The 20,024-nt window shown below is 45.5% G+C and overlaps 1 protein-coding gene across 2 annotated transcripts in view; it reads left to right on the top strand.

The window, feature by feature from the left end:
- Positions 1–20,024, top strand: part of ZC2HC1A (zinc finger C2HC-type containing 1A) — a 196,109-nt gene that overhangs the window by 106,329 nt on the left and 69,756 nt on the right. The window contains exons 6-7 of one of the 2 annotated variants that reach the window (XM_063923943.1): positions 9,361–9,457; positions 13,016–13,109. In XM_063923943.1, coding sequence (XP_063780013.1) covers positions 9,361–9,457; positions 13,016–13,109 — 191 coding nt within the window. Of the gene's footprint in view, positions 1–9,357; positions 9,458–13,015; positions 13,110–20,024 lie in introns of both variants that reach the window. The other variant, XM_063923942.1, reaches the window with a different exon arrangement.

The raw sequence follows: 20,024 nt of genomic DNA, 5'->3' as shown, positions 1-20,024 counted from the left end.
TGGAAGAAACACCCTCTGCAATTCCGTGTCGAGGATCATTTCCAGAAAGAACAACCTCCTGGTTGGTTCCAAATGTGATTTTGGAAGATTCAGGATCCAACCATGTTCCCTGAGAAGCTGGGTCGTGAGAGCTATGGACCGTAACAGCTTCTCCTCGGACGATGCTTTTATCAGCAGATCATCCAGATATGGAATTATGTTCACCCCCTGTCTGCGGAGGAGAATCATAATTTCCGTCATCACCTTGGTGAATTCCTTCGGTGCTGTGGAGAGACCGAATGGCAGTGCCTGGAACTGATAGTGACAGTCCAACAATGCAAATCGAAGATAAGCTTTATGCGGCAGCCAAATCAGAATGTGGAGGTACGCATCCTTGATATCCAGGGATACCAGGAATTCCCCCCTCCTCCAGACCTGATATCACTTCCCTTAGAGACTCCATTTTGAACTTGTACTCCCTCAGAAAGGGGTTTAGTGATTTTAAGTTCAGAATGGGCCTGAACGAACCATCCGGTTTCGGTACCACGAAAAGGTTTAAATAGTAACCTTTGTTTTGCATATGAGGTGGTACTGGCACAATGACCTGTGCCTCCACCAACTTCTGGACGGCTTCTTACAGGACAGTCCTGTCCGCCAGCCGAGCACCCAGGGGTCCAGGCCGGATGACACCCAGACGTGACTGAAATGCCTGAGTATCTTGCTCCCACCAGCCCCACCTCTGGGGTGTGCAGTCCACTGTCATGCGGAGGACTTTGGTGTACCTGAAGCAGGTTTCTGTTCCTGGGAACCTGCAGCCACAGGTTTCTTGGACTTGGGCCGACCTCCCCGAAAGAAGATGTTGGACGGCTTGGCCTTTCTGGTCTTGGTAGACCGAAAGGGCTGTGATGTAGCTGAAGAAAAGGGTTTCTTCGGAGCAGGTGTAGCTGAGGGAAGAAAAGGTGACTTACCAGCAATAGCCGTGGACATCCACGCATCTAACACTTCCCCAAAGAGAGCCTGATCTGTGTAAGGTAGGGTCTCCACACTTCTCCTGGATTCCGCGTCGGCAGATCACTGGCGCACCCACAGTCCTCGACGAGCTGATACAGACATGGAAGAAATTCCCGCAGCCATGGAACCCAGGTCTTTCATGGAATCTACCAGAAATCCTGCCGAATCCTGAATGTTACATAAAAACAATTCAGCATCACATTTCTCCATAGTATTCAAGTCTTCAAGTAACGTGCCTGACCACTTTACTATAGCTTTGGCAATCCAAGTACTGGCAATAGTGAGGCGTAGTATTGCCCCAGAAGCCATGTACATGGATTTGAGCGTATTATCAATTTTACGATCAGCCAGCTCTTTCAAGGCGGTAGATCCTGGAACAGGCAAAACCACCTTTTTTGAGAAACTGGATACTGATGCGTCAACAATAGGCGGGATTTTCCATTTTTTCCTATCCTCTACCGGGAAAGGAAATGCCACCAGAACCCTTTTAGGTATCTGGAATTTTTTATCCGGGTTTTCCCAAGCCCCTTCAAATATAACATTTAATTCCTTTGACGCAGGGTAGGTTAGCGAGGCTTTCTTATTTTCAGTGAAGAAAGCCTCCTCAACCTGCTCGGGTGTTGTATCAGCAATATTCAACACATCCCTACTGCACCCCTTTAGCAAGAGATTCTGCCCCCCCCCCCCCTCAACACATCCCCGTCACCGTCTGCAGTATCCGAATCGGTATCCGTATCATCCTGCATGATCTGTGCAAGAGCACGTTTATTTAAATATACAGCGGGGAGCCCTGATGTACCAGAACTGGGCCAGTCTGCCATAGAGTTCTGTAAAGCCTGAGTTGCAGATTCATTTTGTGCAACCCTATTTGAAATCTGAGAAATCATAGATTTGATAGAGGATAACCACTCAGGCTCCCTTGCTGTTATCTGTGCTAAACCAGTGCAATCCTGATTACATGGAATGGGATCATCCTGAGAGGACATATCCTCTGCAGCATATGACACAGAGTCCCTGGACATTGCTTAATGGAGACCACAGACACTACACACACACACATGGGAGGACAGACAGAGTTTCACCCCCAAGAATGGCAAGAGAGACACAGAGATTGTAGCCAATCCACACACAGTGCTTTTAATGTAAAGGGAGACCCCTACTAGCGCTGACTATGCACCTTAATAAGTTACACTGTCTGTGCACAGCCTCACCTTCCTTCTACAAACCCCCTGTACCGTGAGCGATAGCTGGAGTTGCTGTGGAGGGACTTGCTCTTCCTGGACAGCGCTGTGCAGGCAGGAAAATGGCACTGAAACGCTGCTGGGTCCGCTCTGGCGCTGTCTTCCCGCTCTTCACAAGGATTATACTGGCCTGAGGTGAAATGCTGGGTGAGATCCACAAACCCCGACAGGCTTGCTGACCAGTGCAGGGTTCAGGTGCTGGCTCAGGGCGCCCCTCACAGCGCCGCACTAAGTACCGCTGAGTCTCCGAAGCGCAGTTAGTACTGCGCTCCTACTTTGTTGTCGTCATCGCTGGGGTGAGCGATTGCCTGTGGCAGGGAACGATCTATCCCCTCAGGAGCTCAGTGTCCTCTCAGCAGAGATAGTGGCTCAGACCCCGCAGGGCGGACACTGCTCCCCCCCTTAGTCCCACGAAGCAGGGAGGCTGTTGCCAGCAGCCTCCCTGTAAAATAATAAACTCTAAAAAAAACTTTACTAAAGAAGCTCTGTAGAGCTCCCCTAGCTGTGACCGGCTCCTCTGGGCACATTCTCTAAACTGAGTCTGGTAGGAGGGGCATAGAAGGAGGAGCCAGCCCATACTCTCAAACTCTTAAATGGCTCCTGGTGGACCTGTCTATACCCCATGGTACTAATGTGGACCCCAGCATCCTCTAGGACGTAAGAGAAATAGTGGTATCTGGCCACTATGCCCCTATGCTTTATGCTTGGAGTCTCCATTATTGTCCACTAGTGGTCATTTAATAGTGCGGCATATTATGTTGTAGCTGCATGCTGGACCATTTTGACCATAAAAAATCATGTATGTATGGGAATACACAAAGAGCAAGAGTCTCTTCCAATAATAAAATGTGCAGATGTCATGAGTAATTGGCACATTGAATTATGGAGTTGATGTATCAATTGTTGAACTAGAGAAGTGGACCCATAGCAACCAATCAGCTACTGCTATTCATTTTATAGAATGTGCTTGATAAATACTACCTTAAAGGTGATTGGTTTGGTTTTTTTGCTTTCTTTATTGCCCCAGTTACTATGGTTTCTCCGGCAGGGTCCACAGGTTATCCACAGGATAACAATGGGATATGATGGAGCGACAGCGGATTGGCACCAAACGATCAAAAGCTTTCAGGCCTCCCAGGATGCGACAGGCCTGTCCATATATCCCCGCCCACTGGCTCAGGCAAATCCGTTTTTTGTTTGGTGCGGCAGGAGCCGGACCATGGTCAGAGGACTGCTGTTCCGTTTAGCAGCCCTAAGCTTTCTTATGTTATTTTTTAGTCTTACTAAGTTTTGAGCGATCTTGTCTGAACAGCGTCTTATACGCTCCAACAACTCTCTGCCGGGCCGCGACAACGCTCACCCATGAATACAGTGCTGTTTCGGCGGGCGTCAGTGTCGGATATACTAGCAGGTTCAGCAGACGTTACCAGGCTGTGGCCGGAGCACGGAGAGAAGGTAAGGCATCAATTCCGCTTAGTAGAGGAATACGGACACAGCCACACTGTATTGGGAGGAGACTACCAAACAGTAGCTGACGCGGCTGCCACCTCGGGTGCACCAGTGCTAGGCCTTAGGGATCTTAGGCACCATGGATAGTATGAGGCCGCGATCCCTAGGGTTGATGTCAGCAGGGGGAGTTAGACGCTCTACTGGTCACCCCTCCCCCCGGTTCATGACCAGTTTCCGCCGAGTCTCCCGCCATGAACTGTTTCTTCGCTTCCGTCCCAGACGCTACCACAAGGTGCCTCGATTGCAGCATAGGCCGCTGCATCTGTGTTCACTAAGCGCTACCGCGAGGAGACCCGGACGCATGGGCTGTGTGACCGGTGCGTCTCTGTTCACTGAGCGTCTGTGTTCACTATAGGTTCCCGGAGTGATAGTGTACACTAGTAGCGTCTGGATCCACTCAGCGTTCGCTAACGTATGATCGATCCTGGAAGCGAGGTGTGTCTCCCTGTATCCCACTCTACTGAGTACGAGCTATATAGCACTAAATTTCTATCTACTTGTTCAGTATGAATAGTTAAGTGCCTATTGCATATGAGTTTGTGTACATTTACTGTGGTTTTCTTCGCAATGCGTCTGAATACGTTAGATCTGTGTAAAACAGGATTCAGTAGTATGTACTCCTACATACTTTAAAATGTGTTTGTAGTTGATAATGTGCTCATATGACTAATGTATAACATGTGACTGACTGCTAGTGTGATTGCTGACTTTAATATATGTTTGTCAATTGTTTCTTCTGATCCTCAATGCTGGTGCATAGGTAGGGTCAGATCGATATCACTTTAGTAGGTTAAAGTGATTACAGTCACAAATTATGTAGTACACTGTGAAAGTGCTGATTATTTATCATGTCTAAGAGCGGCAAAAGTGACAAAGGTACACTTACAGTAACACCAACACTTATATCATGTTTGTCTTGCAAAACTGTATTCAGGATGGTTTGTGTGCAAATTGTTTTGCTTTTCAGCAAAATACAAGGCAGATCCCGGTGCAACATCAGATACAGATGGAGCCACCTTGGGCTATGTTTGCACAGACCTTGTTCAGTATAGCTGAACGGGTAATTCCTACAGCTTCTGTACCAGGAATGGGGTACACGATTAACCCTTACATGCAGCTCCCTACCTACGGTATATCATTTCCCCCAGGAGCTTCTCATATAAGACAAGCTGATAAACCGATGGTAAGTAAACCTTCACCTTCACAGGCTACACAAGGTGATTCATCGGAAGATGAAAATTCAATTTGCTCTACTTCGGCATACGAAGAGTAGGAAGAGGGTCTCAGCTCAGTGGATATAGCTGAATTAATTAGAGCGATGAAGGCCATTCTATCCTTAGAGGATTCAGCAGAGCCTGTGTTAAAAACCAAGGCACCTGTATTTAGACGTCCCAAAACAGTTAAGACTGAGTTTCCAGGGTCAGATCAGTTGACAGAAAATAATGGAAGAGGCTTGGGCTACACCCAATAAAAAATATAGAATTCCCAAAAAGTGGTATTCCAATTATCCTTTTCCAGCAGGGGACTGTTTAAAAAGGGAGTTGGCTCCTAAAGTAGATACGCATGTAATTCGATTAGTGCGAAAATCTATATTGCCTTTACAGTCAACATCATTAAATGATGTCACGGATAGGAGAGTGGATGGTTTTCTGAAAACCATATTTTCTCTGTCTGGGGCAGTCATAAGGCCAGCCATGGCTTCAGCTTGGATGGCAAAGGCAGTGGCTGCCTGTGCTGATGCACTGGAAGAGGATGGTTTCTCAGCTTCTAGAGAGCAAAAATCCTATATAGCTCATGTTAAACAAGCTGCAGTATTCTTGGAAGAAGCGGGAATAGATATGGGTACTATAGCTTCTAGGGCATCAGCCTCAGCAATAGCTGCTCGCAGAGCACTTTGGTTACGTACGTGGAAAGCTGATTCAGAATCCAAAAAGGTTTTGGAATCTTTGCCTTTTGCTGGAAATATTCTTTTTGGTAAAGAATTGACAGATATTCTGGAGTCAGAAGCAGGCTCCAAGAAGGTCAAGTTTCCTTCCACATAGGTTTATGATTATAAGGGTCCAGTTTTTCGGTCATAAGGAAAAGTGAAGGGAAAGAGTGATCATAAGCAGCCCCAATACAATAAGTTTGGTAAGTCAAAGAAGCATTGGGCTACCAGAGGGCCAGCTTCCAAACCAGAAGATAAGCCATCAGCCTGATGGTGCGGGCCTCCCCCTGGGGGACCCCAAGGTAGGGGGCCGGCTTCTTCAGTTTGCACAGATTTGGCGGTAGTCTACAACAGATGCCCGGGTGCAAGAAGCAGTATCTCTAGGTTATGTTTTCCCCTTCAAGAAGCATCCTCCTCAAAGGTTCTAATGCACCAGCCCGTCTCGGGTGGAGGCAAAGGCAAGGGCCTTGCAAGAAGCAGTTTAGAAATTACTTCAGTCAGGAGTAGTCGTTCCAGTACCCCCTGCACAATGGGGACAGGGTTTTTACTCCAACCTGGTTTTGGTTCAGAAGCCAAATGGGTCTTTTCGACCCATTCTTAATCTCAAAATGCTAAACAAATACATTTGGGTACCAAGGTTCCACATGGAGACATTATGCTCCATAGTTTAGGCCATGGAACCAGGGGATTATATGGTATCCCTGGATATTCAGGATGCATACCTACATGTTCCTTTAGCACTGTCCCATCAGTGTTATCTCAGGTTCATCATCCTCCAGCAGCATTTTCAGTTCCAGGCCCTGTCCTTTGGGTTAGCCACAGCCCCCAGGATTTTTACCAAGATCATGGTGGTGATGGCAGCTTATCTCCACAAACAGTGGATAATAATTTTTCCATACCTCAACGACCTTTTAATCCTGGCACAATCGTAGGAATGGCTCCTGTGCCATCTCCAACAGACAATAACATGTCTGCAGAGGCATGGGTGGCTCATAAATTGAGCAAAGTCGTCTCTGGTTCCGTCACAACGTATGACGCGTTTGGGGGCTGTACTGGATTCAAGTCTGCAGAAGGTATTTTTACCTCGGAACAAGATATCCAAGGTACAGTCAGATTCAGGAGTTGTTACACAGTCAAACAGTATAAATTCACGCAGCAACATGGTGGAGTATGGGCAATTCCACTCGAGGCCTCTGCAGCGTCTGATTCTGGCCAGATGGAATGGAGTACATCAGACAATAAAGAAACAGACGATGGTAATTCCAGTAAAGGTAAGAAAGTTGTTAGCCTGGTGGCTACAGACATCCCATCTAGACAAAGGGAGATCCTTTTGGATATCAGATTGGGAGATCCTGACAACAGATGCCAGTCTTCAGGGCTGGGGAGCATTGTCCAGAGAATTATGGTTCCAGGGACAATGGAACTCAGAAGAAAGTTGCCTGCCAATGAATCTGTTAGAACTCGGGCCATATACATGGCACTGATTCAGGCAAAGGACACTCTTCAAGGAAAACCAGTCCAGATCCGCTCGGACAATGCAACGGCAGTAGCGTACCTCAACCATGAGGGAGGAACCCGCAGCCAAACAGCAGTGAAGAAGGTAAGTCACATTCTAAAGTGGGCAGAACTCCATCTCCCAGCCTTGTCCGCAGTATTAGTTCCGGGAGTCCTCAACTGGGAAGCGGACTTTCTCAGTCGAAACGCCATTCAGGCAAGCGAATGGGCTCTACACCCGGAGGTCTTTCAGACTCTAGTAGACAAGTGGGGATTGTCAGAGATAGATCTCATGGCGTCCCGTCTGAACAACAAAGTGCCCGCATACGGGTCAAGAACAAAGGATACCAAAGTGATCTTTGTAGACGCCTTGTCAGTGAAATGGGACTTTCATCTGGCATATCTGTTTCCCCCGATCCCCCTGTTACCCAGGGTGATGAGGAAAATAAAGCAAGCAAAGGGTGCCGTGATTCTAATAGCTCCGGCTTGGCCCCGAAGGCATTGGTACACAGTCTATGGATGCTCCACTTCTTCTCCCTCAACGTCCATATCTACTAATGCAGGGTCCTTGTTACCACAGGCATCTGGATCGACTATCGTTGACGGCGTGGCTCTTGAAACCTCTATCCTGAAGTCAAGAGGATTCTCACAACAGATAATTCAAACAATGCTCAGAGCAAGGAAACCCTCCTCAGCTCGTATTTATCACAGAATATGGCAGGCCTATATTCATTGGTGCAGTGAGAGAAGTATGGACCCGAAATCCTCCAGAGTTTCCAGGGTCCTAGCTTTCCTTCAGGCAGGAATGGTTAAAGGTTTGAAGGTGGCTTCCTTGAGAGTTCAAGTATCAGCATTGACTGTATGGTTCCAGAAGAAAATTGCCAATTTACATGATGTGCGTACTTTTTTTCCAGGGAATGCTGCACATTCAACCTCCTTTTGTTCATCCTACAGCATCTAGTCCTCAAGGCTCTGCAAGTTGCTCCGTTTTGAACCACTTAATAAAGTGGATCTTAAATGGTTGACAGCTAAAGTTCTCTTTCTACTGACTATGTCATCAGCTAGAAGGGTCAGATTTAGGAGCGCTGTCATGCCGTTCCCCTTTTCTGATTTTTTTATCCAGATAAAGCAGTTCTTAGGACTAGGTCTGGGTATCTTCCTAAGGTGGTGTCTAAATTTCACCTTAATGAAGAAATTGTAGTCCTGGCTTTTCAGGTATCTGGACTCTCTGCGGGAGATGCGTCGCTGGACGTGGTCCGGGCATTAAGGATCTATGTGGATCGTACCAGTGCCATCAGAAAGACAGATTCTCTCTTCATTCTATACGGATTTCACAAGAGAGGATGGTATGCTACTAAACAGACGCTGGCAAGATGGCTTTTAATGATGATTTCAGAAGCATACTCTCAAGCTGATCTCCCTGTTCCAGCTAATGTCTCTGCTCACTTTACTCGTAAGGTAGGTCCTTCATGGGCAGCACAACATGGTACTTCAGCAGAACAGATATGTAAGGCAGCCACATGGTCTTCCATTAACACATTCATTAGACATTATGCTTTGGATACTTTTGCCTCTCATGGCGCTAAATTCGGGCGCAAGGTTCTCCTGTCCAATTAGGAGTGTCCCCACCACTAAATTGCTTTGGGAAATCCCATTGTTATCCTGTGGATAACCTGTGGACCCTGCCGGAGAAATATACGTTATGGTAAGAACTTACCGTTGATAAAGGTATTTCTCCTAAGTCCACAGGTTCCACATGGATCCCACCCTGACGCACCTGATTTGAGGATCCTTCTACTCACTAACCTCTTCCTTCTTGTACGCAAGGGTGTGCATGTGTGTTCTCCTCGCCTGATTAGGGCTCTACATGATGCTCCTGCCTGTTGCTTTGGAATACAACTGATTTGCCTGAGCCAGTGGGCAGGGATATATGGACGGACCCGTTGCATCCTGGGAGGCCTGAAAGCTTTTGATCGTTTGGTGCCAATTCACTGTCGCTCCATCATATCCCATTGTTATCCTGTGGAACCTGTGGACCTAGGAGAAATACCACTATCAACGGTAAGTTCTTACCATAACGTATATTTCTCACCATTGAAAAAAACTAGTAGCAAACATCTTTGGTGGACTACATTATCTGCTTAACTAATTGTGCTTGTGTTTATGTACATAACAATTGTAACTATTTCTTTGTAGCAGAAGCCTCTCACACTTAAGAAGACTAATTCTCCTGCATCCGTGTCCTCGGCAAATACACGCTTGCCACAACCACCTAATTTTGGTAAATCACCTACAGGTATGCAGTTTTATACATTTACTTACCATGATCATAGCTATCTATTACACCCATAGCATTTGAACGGTATCCTGCTGATAGAGTTACATGAAAAAGGTCTGCAGTCAATAGGTCGACCGCAGATGGTTGACATGCATTAGGTAGACATGTAAAAGGTAGACAGTACAAAAGGTCGACATGCCAATTGTTGACACAGGCTCTTTTTTAAAAACTTTTTTCATCTATTTCATCCATTACCATCCACGTGGACTACAATTGGGAACAGTAACCTGTCTCGGGCGCAGCGGTAGTAGTATGAGGCACCTTGTACGAAGCGTGGCAAGCGAAGCAGTACACTGATGGAGGTTATTGGTGGGTAAAAAGTAAAAAAAAAAAAATGTTTCGACCTTTTGACCCTGTTGACCTTTTCTACTGTTTACCTTTTTCCTGTCAAACTTTTGTCCCTGTTAACCTTTTTCATGTTGACCATTTGGGGTTGACCTATTTACTGTAGACCATTTTAATTGAACCATACCTTGTTTGAACAATGCTGCAGTATCAGAATCATCTAGTCTGAGTTGGACACAGGTATACAGTACCAAATAATTAATTAATTACTTTTTATAAAGTTGCGCTGATATACAACATAGGTGTATAAAATGTAAAACATCATATATCACTTGGATGAATATAGATATGTATTTAATTTACCTGCCGTCAAAATACCGACATTTAGAATACTGACAAGATCAAAATACCGACATTTAACATGTCAACAGGTCAAAAATTTGACATGAGTTTTTCATTGAAAACGACTTCTCATACCTTACCATTCCAGTGGACCTAGAGGAGAAATATAATAGTGTGCCGAGCACAGTGGGGCACCGTCCCCGAAGCATGGCGAGCACAGCAGTACACTTATACGGTGTCCATGTCAACCTATGTCAATATACACATCAAACAATGAAAAACTTGTGTAGACTTTTTGACCTGTCAACAGTTTTAAATGTCGGTATTTTGACCTTGTCAATATTTTTAATGTCGGGATTTTGATCTTGATGGGATTTTGACCATCGGTCAATTGTTGTCGGGATTTTGACTGTCAGGATTTTGATTGTAGGTATTTCATACTAAACCCGTAGTTAATATAAAAAACAACAACATAAAATTCATATATTGGTGTTTCTCATAATAATAAAAAATAAATAAATAAATCATATAATGTTTATTTGAGTAGATACATCACCCATATAAATGTTCATACATACGAGTAGTCCGTAAACGATCTTGATGTAAGCCTGTTCCTATATATCCTTCTGGGTCCGATGGAGGTATATATTGGAATTTGGCCAAACAATGGGGTATATCGCCACTAGAGGGATAATCTCCTAGGCGTAGATGAATAAATGCTTGCTTAGAATACTCAAATATCTGCGGTGTCGACCAACCTTACTGTTCATTCAACTGGATATGGTTCACAATAGGCTTAGGGGGGTATGCAGTTAGCTCCGATCATTTTGGAGCTAAAGAATTCGCCCCACTGAGTATTCAATTGCGGGCAGCTTTCATCCATTTTGAAGGCATTTTCGCCAATGCCTTTTTACCTTTTTTTTCAAGGCGTTGGCAAAAGGCATTGTCAAAAAAATGAATCAAAATTGGCGGAAATGGCCCGCGTTTCCAACGGAAAACACGTGGATTCGCCGATCAACGTGTTGTCCACCCCTTCTGCATTTTTCGCCTAGACGAAAATCCGTCCTGAACCAGTTTCCGAACTGACAGAAGGGATTATGGGTGAGGTCTGCTCAAATAATCATTATATGATTTTTGTTTTTGTGAGAAACACCACTGATATGTATTTTATGCTTTTTAATGTAATACGTATCTATATTTGTCCAAGTAATATATTATTTTATTTTGTTTTAAATTTTATATACGTATCTTGTATATCAGCGCTACTTTAGATTGCTGTTTCTTGTATATGTGTAGGAGACTGACTATCTCCATTAAGTAGTTGCTTGGTACAAACACACCATATCAGCACCTGTATAGAGCCTTAATTGGTAACCCCCTTTTTTTGTAGCTTTTTATATATAGTCCTGGCACTCCTGGTGGCTTGTGTACACTGCCACCCAAGCAGGTGCCAGCTGACAGAATGTGGGTACCAGTATAAGAGCATTACTTTCTTTAACTATTAGTTCTACCGTGGAAATTAGTGGAAATACCCCTTTCACATCGCAAAAATAACCCGGTATCGATGCCGGGTCAACACGGGTCAGTGTGCGATGTGAAAGGGCCCCATGAGAATTCCCGGGTCGCCTGACCCGGTAATTCAACACGGGTAATAAGAAGGGTTATTCCCAGGTTGAATACCGAGTCAGTGGCAGCGTAAACGGATTCCCGGGTCAATGAGACCCGGGACCCGTTTACTACGTAGGGAGAGGCTGAGCGGAGATGAGCTAATCTCCCAGCACCTCCTTCACCCCCGCTGCCCCGCCGCTATGGCAACCGACCCGGCATATTGCTGGGTCGGAAAGCCAGCGCAGAGGCTCCAATGCGGAATCCCACCCGGGAAGGACCCATTTCCAATTCCCGGGTGGGATCCGGCATTGGAGATCTGAAAGAGGTATAATGGTTTCAGTGGTTGAAATTGTTATTGTGGCAGTACAGGGAAATCCACAGTGGTTTTCTATAAGAAACTGCTACACTCTCGCTGACAGCTGGGACTCCTATCCATGGCCTCTCACACTGGCTTACCAGTCTTCTCTATGGTGGAATGGAGAGACCTCTTATCAGTGCTGGTAGGTTTATCTGCAGAGATGGGCTGATAGGCGAGCCCTGGAAAAGAAAATGTGCATAATAGATATGAGACTCTTGGGCATAAGCTAGGCCAGGTATATGTATATTTGCATGATCGTGCTAGGCACAGGGGTTATGTGTATTCAGAATTTGATGGGCCCAGGGCTCTGTATACTGGCATTAGTACTGGACAGACAGAGCCTAATTTAGAGGCGGACACAAATACTGTCGCTATGGCGATCTGTAAGCAGTGAATCTGCGAAATATGCTAATGCCGCAGCTGTTATTATTTGTACAGAGATGCTCTGGTGCGCCAATTGCGTACAAAAATGTAGCGTTGTCAGCGATTGGTAAGCCCAAGTTATACCTCTGTATCTGAATGATATCCTTAGGGGTAAATTTACTAAAGCTTCTAAAACAGAGAATTGGTGATGTTGCCGATAACAACCAATCAGAGGCTTTTTATCATTTCTCTGTTGCCTTTTATTAATAAACAGCATCTGATTAGTTGCTATGGGTAACATCACCAATTCTCTGTTTAAGAAGCATTAGAAAATATATCCCTTAGAGTGTAGCCTTCACAACGACTGGTCAAAGAGAAAGTCAAGTAGGCCCCTCAGATCTATTTCATTATGAAACGTTGTACAGTAGCGGCTGTTTTGGAGCAAGGCATTAATAACAAAAACTTTATTGATTCATGTTTATTGATCCTTTGACAAATCCATAGGTAGATTATTGTTCTCCATCCATCTTACTATTGCATGTGTGTTATGTTTTATTTAGGGATACCATCAGGGAAACTCGGAGTGGGCGGTGGAGGTGGTGGAACATTTTCTCCTGCACATAAAAATTCTACTACACCAGTCCAACAGACAGGGTAGGTCCCGAAAAGTGATTATAAGTGTTACCTGTGTTGTGTATATTAGGGAGGTGACATATATTGAATGGACAGCTCTGTTACATTTAGCTTACAATAAAAACATTTGTGCATACTCCCAATACATAGTATGCATTACGGCACATACTGAATATTGTGACATTGGGACACTAGAAATGTAACTTAAGATAACCAATGTGTGAATGAGTATCTGAGCGTGAGTGCGACAGGTGCCCCTTATTTCTGCTCACACCGACCTGAGCTGGCGAGCAGAAACTTGGCCAAAGTCAGGCTCTTGGGCTCCTACACACATCACACACCATACTTTATGCTTGTACACCCATGCATTTGAGCACAACGTGCTCGATAAGTAGTGGAGGGCCGGTGGCACAAGCTATTGAGTATTGCCCAATGCTTTAGACTGGAGCTACGGGCATAAGAAAGCAATTAAATCTCTCCCAGAGAGTGGTGCAATTGTTACAGATCTGCAATCCTAGAAACAACATTGACAAGGGAGACCAGGGAAAAGGCAGCTTTTAGGTAGCAGGGAAACAGGACAGGTCGCTGTATTCGGACAGCCTATAGGAAACTGCGGCCAATCATGTTCTTTATCTCGTTATCACTACCCTGGCCTCATCCTTATTTTATCACTACTTCCTAGGCTGTATTCTCTTGTGTATCTGAGGCCACAGAATAGCTGACTCTAATGAGGCTGATGTAGAGCAAGTCCACTATAATAATACCCGAATTGCGTGCACCCAAAATGCAGATGTTCACCCATATGTTGCGTTATATGCATCTGCACAACTGCACTGCCCCTACACTATATCTATGCCAGGTTTCATATCTGTCGTCGTTATCAGAGCACATCTGTAGCAGAGATATCTGTGTACACAGATCTTCGCAGTTCTGTTGACACGTCTTTAGCCCATTCTCACTAAACTTAGCGTGCATGCCAACGCCTCCTAGATGCCTTTACAGATGCATCCCCAGACATCTAGCCTCCGTAGGCCACACAGCATGAGATGCCTGACGTGAGTGAGCCGCCAGCTAACACTGCTAGCATCTTAGTCACAACACAATGTGACTAGGACGTACCAGGAGACTGTGTTGATTAATTTGATATGACACTTGTGTATTGTGTGTATGACTGAGTGACTGTATACGGAGCACGACTAAACATGTATTGGAAAAAAGCTGCGGTTGCTGCATTGTAGCTTTTTGTGTACAGATTCAGAGACGCAATCGCACACAGATATACGAGTGCCGTATATCACATTAATCAGCACAGTCTCCTGGTGCATCATAGTCGCATTGCGTTGCGATGAAGACACATTTTTGGCAACCTGTACACCAAGAGGGGCCATTTGGCGCAACTGCAGCAATGATGTATCAGGACACATCTGTACTCTGGGGGTCATTCCGAGTTGATCGCTAGCTGCATTTGTTCGCAGCGCAGCGATCAGGCTAAAAACCGGCAGTTCTGAGCATGCGTATGCGGCGCAGTGCGCACGCGCGACGTACGGGCACAACGAACGTTGTAGTTTCACACAGGGTCTTGCGATGCTTTTCAGTCGCACTTGTTGCCACAGAGTGATTGACATTAAGTGGGCGTTTCTGGGTGTCAACTGACCGTTTTTAGGGAGTGTTCGGAAAAACGCAGGTGTGCCAGTAAAAACGCAGGCGTGGCTGGGCGAACGCTGGACGGGTTTGTGACGTCAAAACAGGGACTGAACAGTCTGAAGTGATCGCAAGCGCTGAGTAGGTTTTGAGCTACTCTGAAACTGCCCAAAAAAAACTTTGTAGCCGCTCTGCGATACAGTCGTTCGCACTTCTGCTAAGCTAAAATACACTCCCAGTGGGCGGCGGCATAGCGTTTTCACGGCTGCTAAAAACTGCTAGCGAGCGATCAACTCGGAATGACCCCCACTGTGTGGAAACAGGAAACCTCCATCTACAAACCTGGCGCTGTCATTCAGGTGGGGCAGGGTTGTGTTCAGAGTAATCTGGCTTATGTCTGTGTCGGCAGTAGGACCAATACAATTTTTATCTTTTTTTCGGTATCCTTATGGTTCTGGGAAAATCTCCAAATATTGTTTATGTTGATAGAAGCGAGAGGATTACAGAATATACAATTTTAGCCTATATTCCATGCAGTACATATAACCTGTCCATTTGTAGTCAGCATTATTATTATTATTATTATATGGCTGAGGATGAAAATATTTGAGCAATGAACCCAGATAGATTGCAGAATGATTGTGATTGGTGCAAAACAATAGTGTCCCACAAGAGCCGTGGTCAAGTCATCCGCGGCATTTACAGCCGTTGCAATAGTTTGTGCCACATCTATGCTAAAGGCGATGGACAGACCTTGGCATTTGTTGAATATATTGTTTGTCTACAGCTATGACTGAGATTTTAGCACAAAGTGCTTTGTGGATGAGATAATGCAATCTAAAAAAGTGAAGAATGTTGTTTATTTTTAATATCAATCATTTTTATTGAAAAGAGCATACACAAATGTATGGTAAAGGGATACAGAAAGAAGAAAAGGAGGGGGAAGGGACAAACCGGGTCAGGCAACAGGGAATGCAAATAATTGCACGTTCAATTGCACATTCAGAAACAATGGCAAAAAGGAAAGAAAAAAAATATACAGAACCAACCAACACATGGTACTCACTCCCAATTACATGGAGGGGCCATTAAATGTGAAAGAGCATCAGCCAGAGTCAGTTTCATTCAGACTAAATTGAAGTGGGCATGACTGGGAGGGGTGGGATAGAAACCTGGCACCATCACCTTCAGTTACATATTCGTGCCATAAAAACCATTTCATTAGAGGAGATGCATAAATTTGGTTTCCATGGTAGGGTGAAAAACGTTAATAATTGGAGGAGGGGGGGGGCTGTTCCCAAGACTCTGCACGGGCCGCAATACATATATGACCTAATACATAGCTACAGTGAGAAGGGACCTCATCAGGGAAAATATGCAGCAAAGCCGGGGAAGGGCTAAGAGAGAGGTTTAAAACTTTGTTAATTAACAGGATAACCTCCTCCCAACAATTGTGAAGAGTAAGGCAGGACCAGAAAACATGATACACGCATCCCACCTCCTCCCAATTCCGCCAACAAAATTTTAAGCACGAAGGCCAAATCGTATGTAGCCTATTTGGCGTCAAATATAAAGTATTCATCAGCTTTATGTGCTTCTCAGAATGGTTTAGGCAACGGGACATATGGCAAGAAGTGGTATAGATTTTCTCCCATTGGGTGTCTAAAAGAGAGAGATCCAGATCATTCTCCTACCGAGATTGAGCATTCGATTTAACGTAAGGTAGTAGATCCAATAGAACACCATACCAAAAGGAAATATCGTGCAATACTTAGAAACGCGTGCCAATACGGCTAGAGACAGCATACAGAACCTCTATGGCACGGTAAACTCTTAAACCAATGTTGGATTTGAAAAAAATGAAATAGTTCTGAAGGAGGGATGGAGAAATGTTCCTGGACTTGAGAGAAAGAGAGCAAAACAGAGCCATCTAAAAGGTTACCTAGGGATGAATACCACAAAGGTACCAATTAGATAAATTAAGGTTAGGAATTATTTAGCAATAGCACACAATGAAATAGCCCAAAATTGGGTTTTATAGCCAAGAATACAGGAAACTAACCTATCACACACCCGAGTGGATGTAGAGGGGAGAGATGCCAAAGCAACAGGACACATACGTTGAGGGGTCCACAGAAGATCTTCCATCAGGTAGCCCACGCAGTTAGTTAGTTCTAAATTAACCCAGCTCAGAGCAGAAGATACAGAAAGCCAGTTTTTAAGTTGAGCTATAAGACACGCTTCTTGATACAAAGCCAGATCAGGTAACGCTAGGCCACCTCGTTTGCGAGGCAAAATCATCCTAGACTGAGTTAATTTAGGGGAGTGTGCCTTCCACACATAAATGTAGATCCATTCTTTTCCGTTATCAAGAAACTTTTTAGGCACTATATAAGGAATAGTTCGGAATAAATACATGAGTTTAGAGAGGAGAGACATCTTAAAAGCTGCTAAGCGACCAAGCCAAGAAAGCCAGGAAGAGGTCAATGCCAAAAGACGATCAATGAGGGGAGGAAAATTAATCTTGAAGACAGAGGCTGTAGATGGGGGGATCTGGATTCCCAAATATTGAATAGCAACAGTTCACCAATTATATTGGTATGGAGAGTGTAAAGAATAAAGAAGAGCATCAGGTAGATTAATGGGAAGAGCATCAGTTTTAGTCGTATTTAGTTTATAATAGGAAGCATTACTAAAACTGTCGAGTACACTGTGAAGACACTGTAAAATAGAAAGGGGGTCAGTGATGAGGAGCAGGATGTTGTCAGCGAAGAAGCATAACTTGTGATCGTGACCACCAATCTTAACCCCAGGAAAGCCCGAAGATCGTCTAAACTTAACAGCTGTAGGTTCGCCATATCAAAGATCACGGGTGAAAGGAGACACCCTTAGCGTCTGCCATTAGTAATAGGGAATGTGTCCGACAGGAATCCATTACCGAACACCTGGGCAGAAGGTCCGTTGTATAAAGCTAAAATAGACATTAAGATCTGGGGGTATATTTACTAAGGTTCGTATTTGTTGCGATTTGGTGGGAGTTTCATCTCGATTAGTATCGGTCGTGTTTTTTTGCAACTTTTTGAATTTTGTTCATGTTATTTACTAAGCTTCCAAGTTGAAGTAATTTGTGTTTTCCGATGACGATGCTATTCGTATTGTCAGGCAATGTTTTACGGGAGTGATTAGTAAAACACTGCCGAACTTAACACAATGAAGCCCGACCGGATCAGTGAGATCCGTGCAGGGCTTCATTGTGTACATTATAATAAGTGTTGAAAGTGTTATAAATAGAAAAAAAAATTGCGTGGGGTCCCCCCTCCATTGTATATCCAGCCTCGGGCTCTTTGAGATGGTCCTGGTTGTAAAAATACAGGGGGGGAAATGCGTAGGGTCCCCCCATATTTAAACAACCAGCACCGGGCTCTGCGTCCGGTCCTGGTTCTAAAAACACGGGGACAAAAGATGTAGGGGTCCCCCGTATTTTTTAAACCAGCACCGGGCTCCACTAGCCAGAGAGATAATGCCACAGCCGGGGGACACTTTTATACTGGTCCCTGCAGCCATGGCATTACCCCCCCCAACTAGTCACCCCTGGCTGGGGTTCCCTGGAGAAGTGGGGACCCCTTAAATCAAGGGGTCCCCACCCCCCTCCAGGCACCCAAGGACCAGGGGTGAAGCCCGAGGCTGTCTCTTCCCCCCCCCCCCCCCCCCCCGCGCCCCTCCATCCATGGGCGGTGGATGGGAGACTGATAGCCTTTGTGTAAAAATAAAGAATATTGTTTTTGTAGTAGAACTACAAGTCCCAGCAAGCCACCCCCGCAAGCTGGTACTTGGAGAACCACAAGTACCAGCATGCAGGGAAATAACGGGCCCGCTGGTACCTGTAGTTCTACAAAAAAAAATACCCCCCAAAAAACCACAAGACACACCGTGAAAATACAATTTTAATTACATTCACTTACACACTCGCATACTTACCTACATCCAACGCTGAGATTCACGATCACTTGTCCAGTAGAATCCACGGGGTACCTTGAAAAATAAAATTATACTTACAACCAATCCAGTGTAGATTAGGGACGTGGCGCTCCCTAATTGGCTGTTGGGACCTTCACTGACAGAAGTCACGGGGGGTCCCGCCATTCGGGGAAAGGGGTTCCATGAGTAAACATGGAACCCCTTTAGTTGCGTGAATTGTGTTTTTCGGTTTATTATTTTAAACAAGTCCGTGGATTACGTCGAGAAAGAAGAGGACAGATCTACACTGGATTGGTTGTAAGTATAATTTTATTTTTCAAGGTACCCCGTGGATTCTACTGGACAAGTGGACGTGAATCTCAGCGTTGGATGTAGGTAAGTATGTGAGTGTGTAAATGTGTGTAATTAAGATTGTACTTTCACAGTGTGTCTTGTGGTTTTTTGGGGGTATTTTTGTTGTTGTAGAACTACAGGTACCAGCGGGCGCGTTATTTCCCCACATGCTGGTACTTGTGGTTCTCAAAGTACCAGCTTGCAGGGGAGGCTTGCTGGGACTCAGGGCCGGCTCTAGGCATGTTCGAATAGAGCGGCCGCGCAGGGCGCCACCCTTAATGGGCGCCGCGCGCTGGCGCCGCCATATTCGAACATGGAGCCGGCTCTGCTCTGCAGCATCGTGTGACTTAAGTGCGCTATACGCGCTGAGCGGCGCCGGTGTCTAACGTCAGACGCCGGCGCCGCACAGCGCACTCAAGACCGCCAGCGCACCCGGACCTGCACTGCCGCACCCGGACAGCAGTACTCCTCCCCCTCCAACGCCGCAGGTATTTGGGGGGGGGGGGCTGAGTGAATCATTTATGGATGGCACTGTGGGGGCATTTATCTGGCACTGTGGGGGCATTTATCTGGCACTGTGGGGGCGTTTATCTGGCACCGTGGGGACATTTATCTGGCACTGTGGCACTGGGGGCATTTATCTGGCACTGTGGGGGCATTTACCTGGCACTGTGGGGACATTTATCTGGCACTGTGGCACTGGGGGCATTTATCTGGCACTGGGGGCATTTATCTGGCACTGGGGGCATTTATCTGGCACTGTGGGGGCATTTACCTGGCACTGTGGGGGCATTTACCTGGCACTGGGGACATTTATCTGGCACTGTGGGGACATTTATCTGGCACTGTGGGCATTTACCTGGCACTGTGGGGGCATTTATCTGGCAGTGTGGGGACATTTACCTGGCACTGTGGGCATTTACCTGGCACTGTGGGGACATTTATCTGGCACTGGGGGTATTTATCTGGCACTGTGGGCATTTA

Source organism: Pseudophryne corroboree, chromosome 5, assembly GCF_028390025.1.
Source record: "Pseudophryne corroboree isolate aPseCor3 chromosome 5, aPseCor3.hap2, whole genome shotgun sequence".
In the NCBI taxonomy this organism is placed as follows: domain Eukaryota; kingdom Metazoa; phylum Chordata; class Amphibia; order Anura; family Myobatrachidae; genus Pseudophryne; species Pseudophryne corroboree.
Note: the sequence above shows the minus strand (reverse complement) of the source record. Positions and strands in the feature narration are given on the sequence as shown.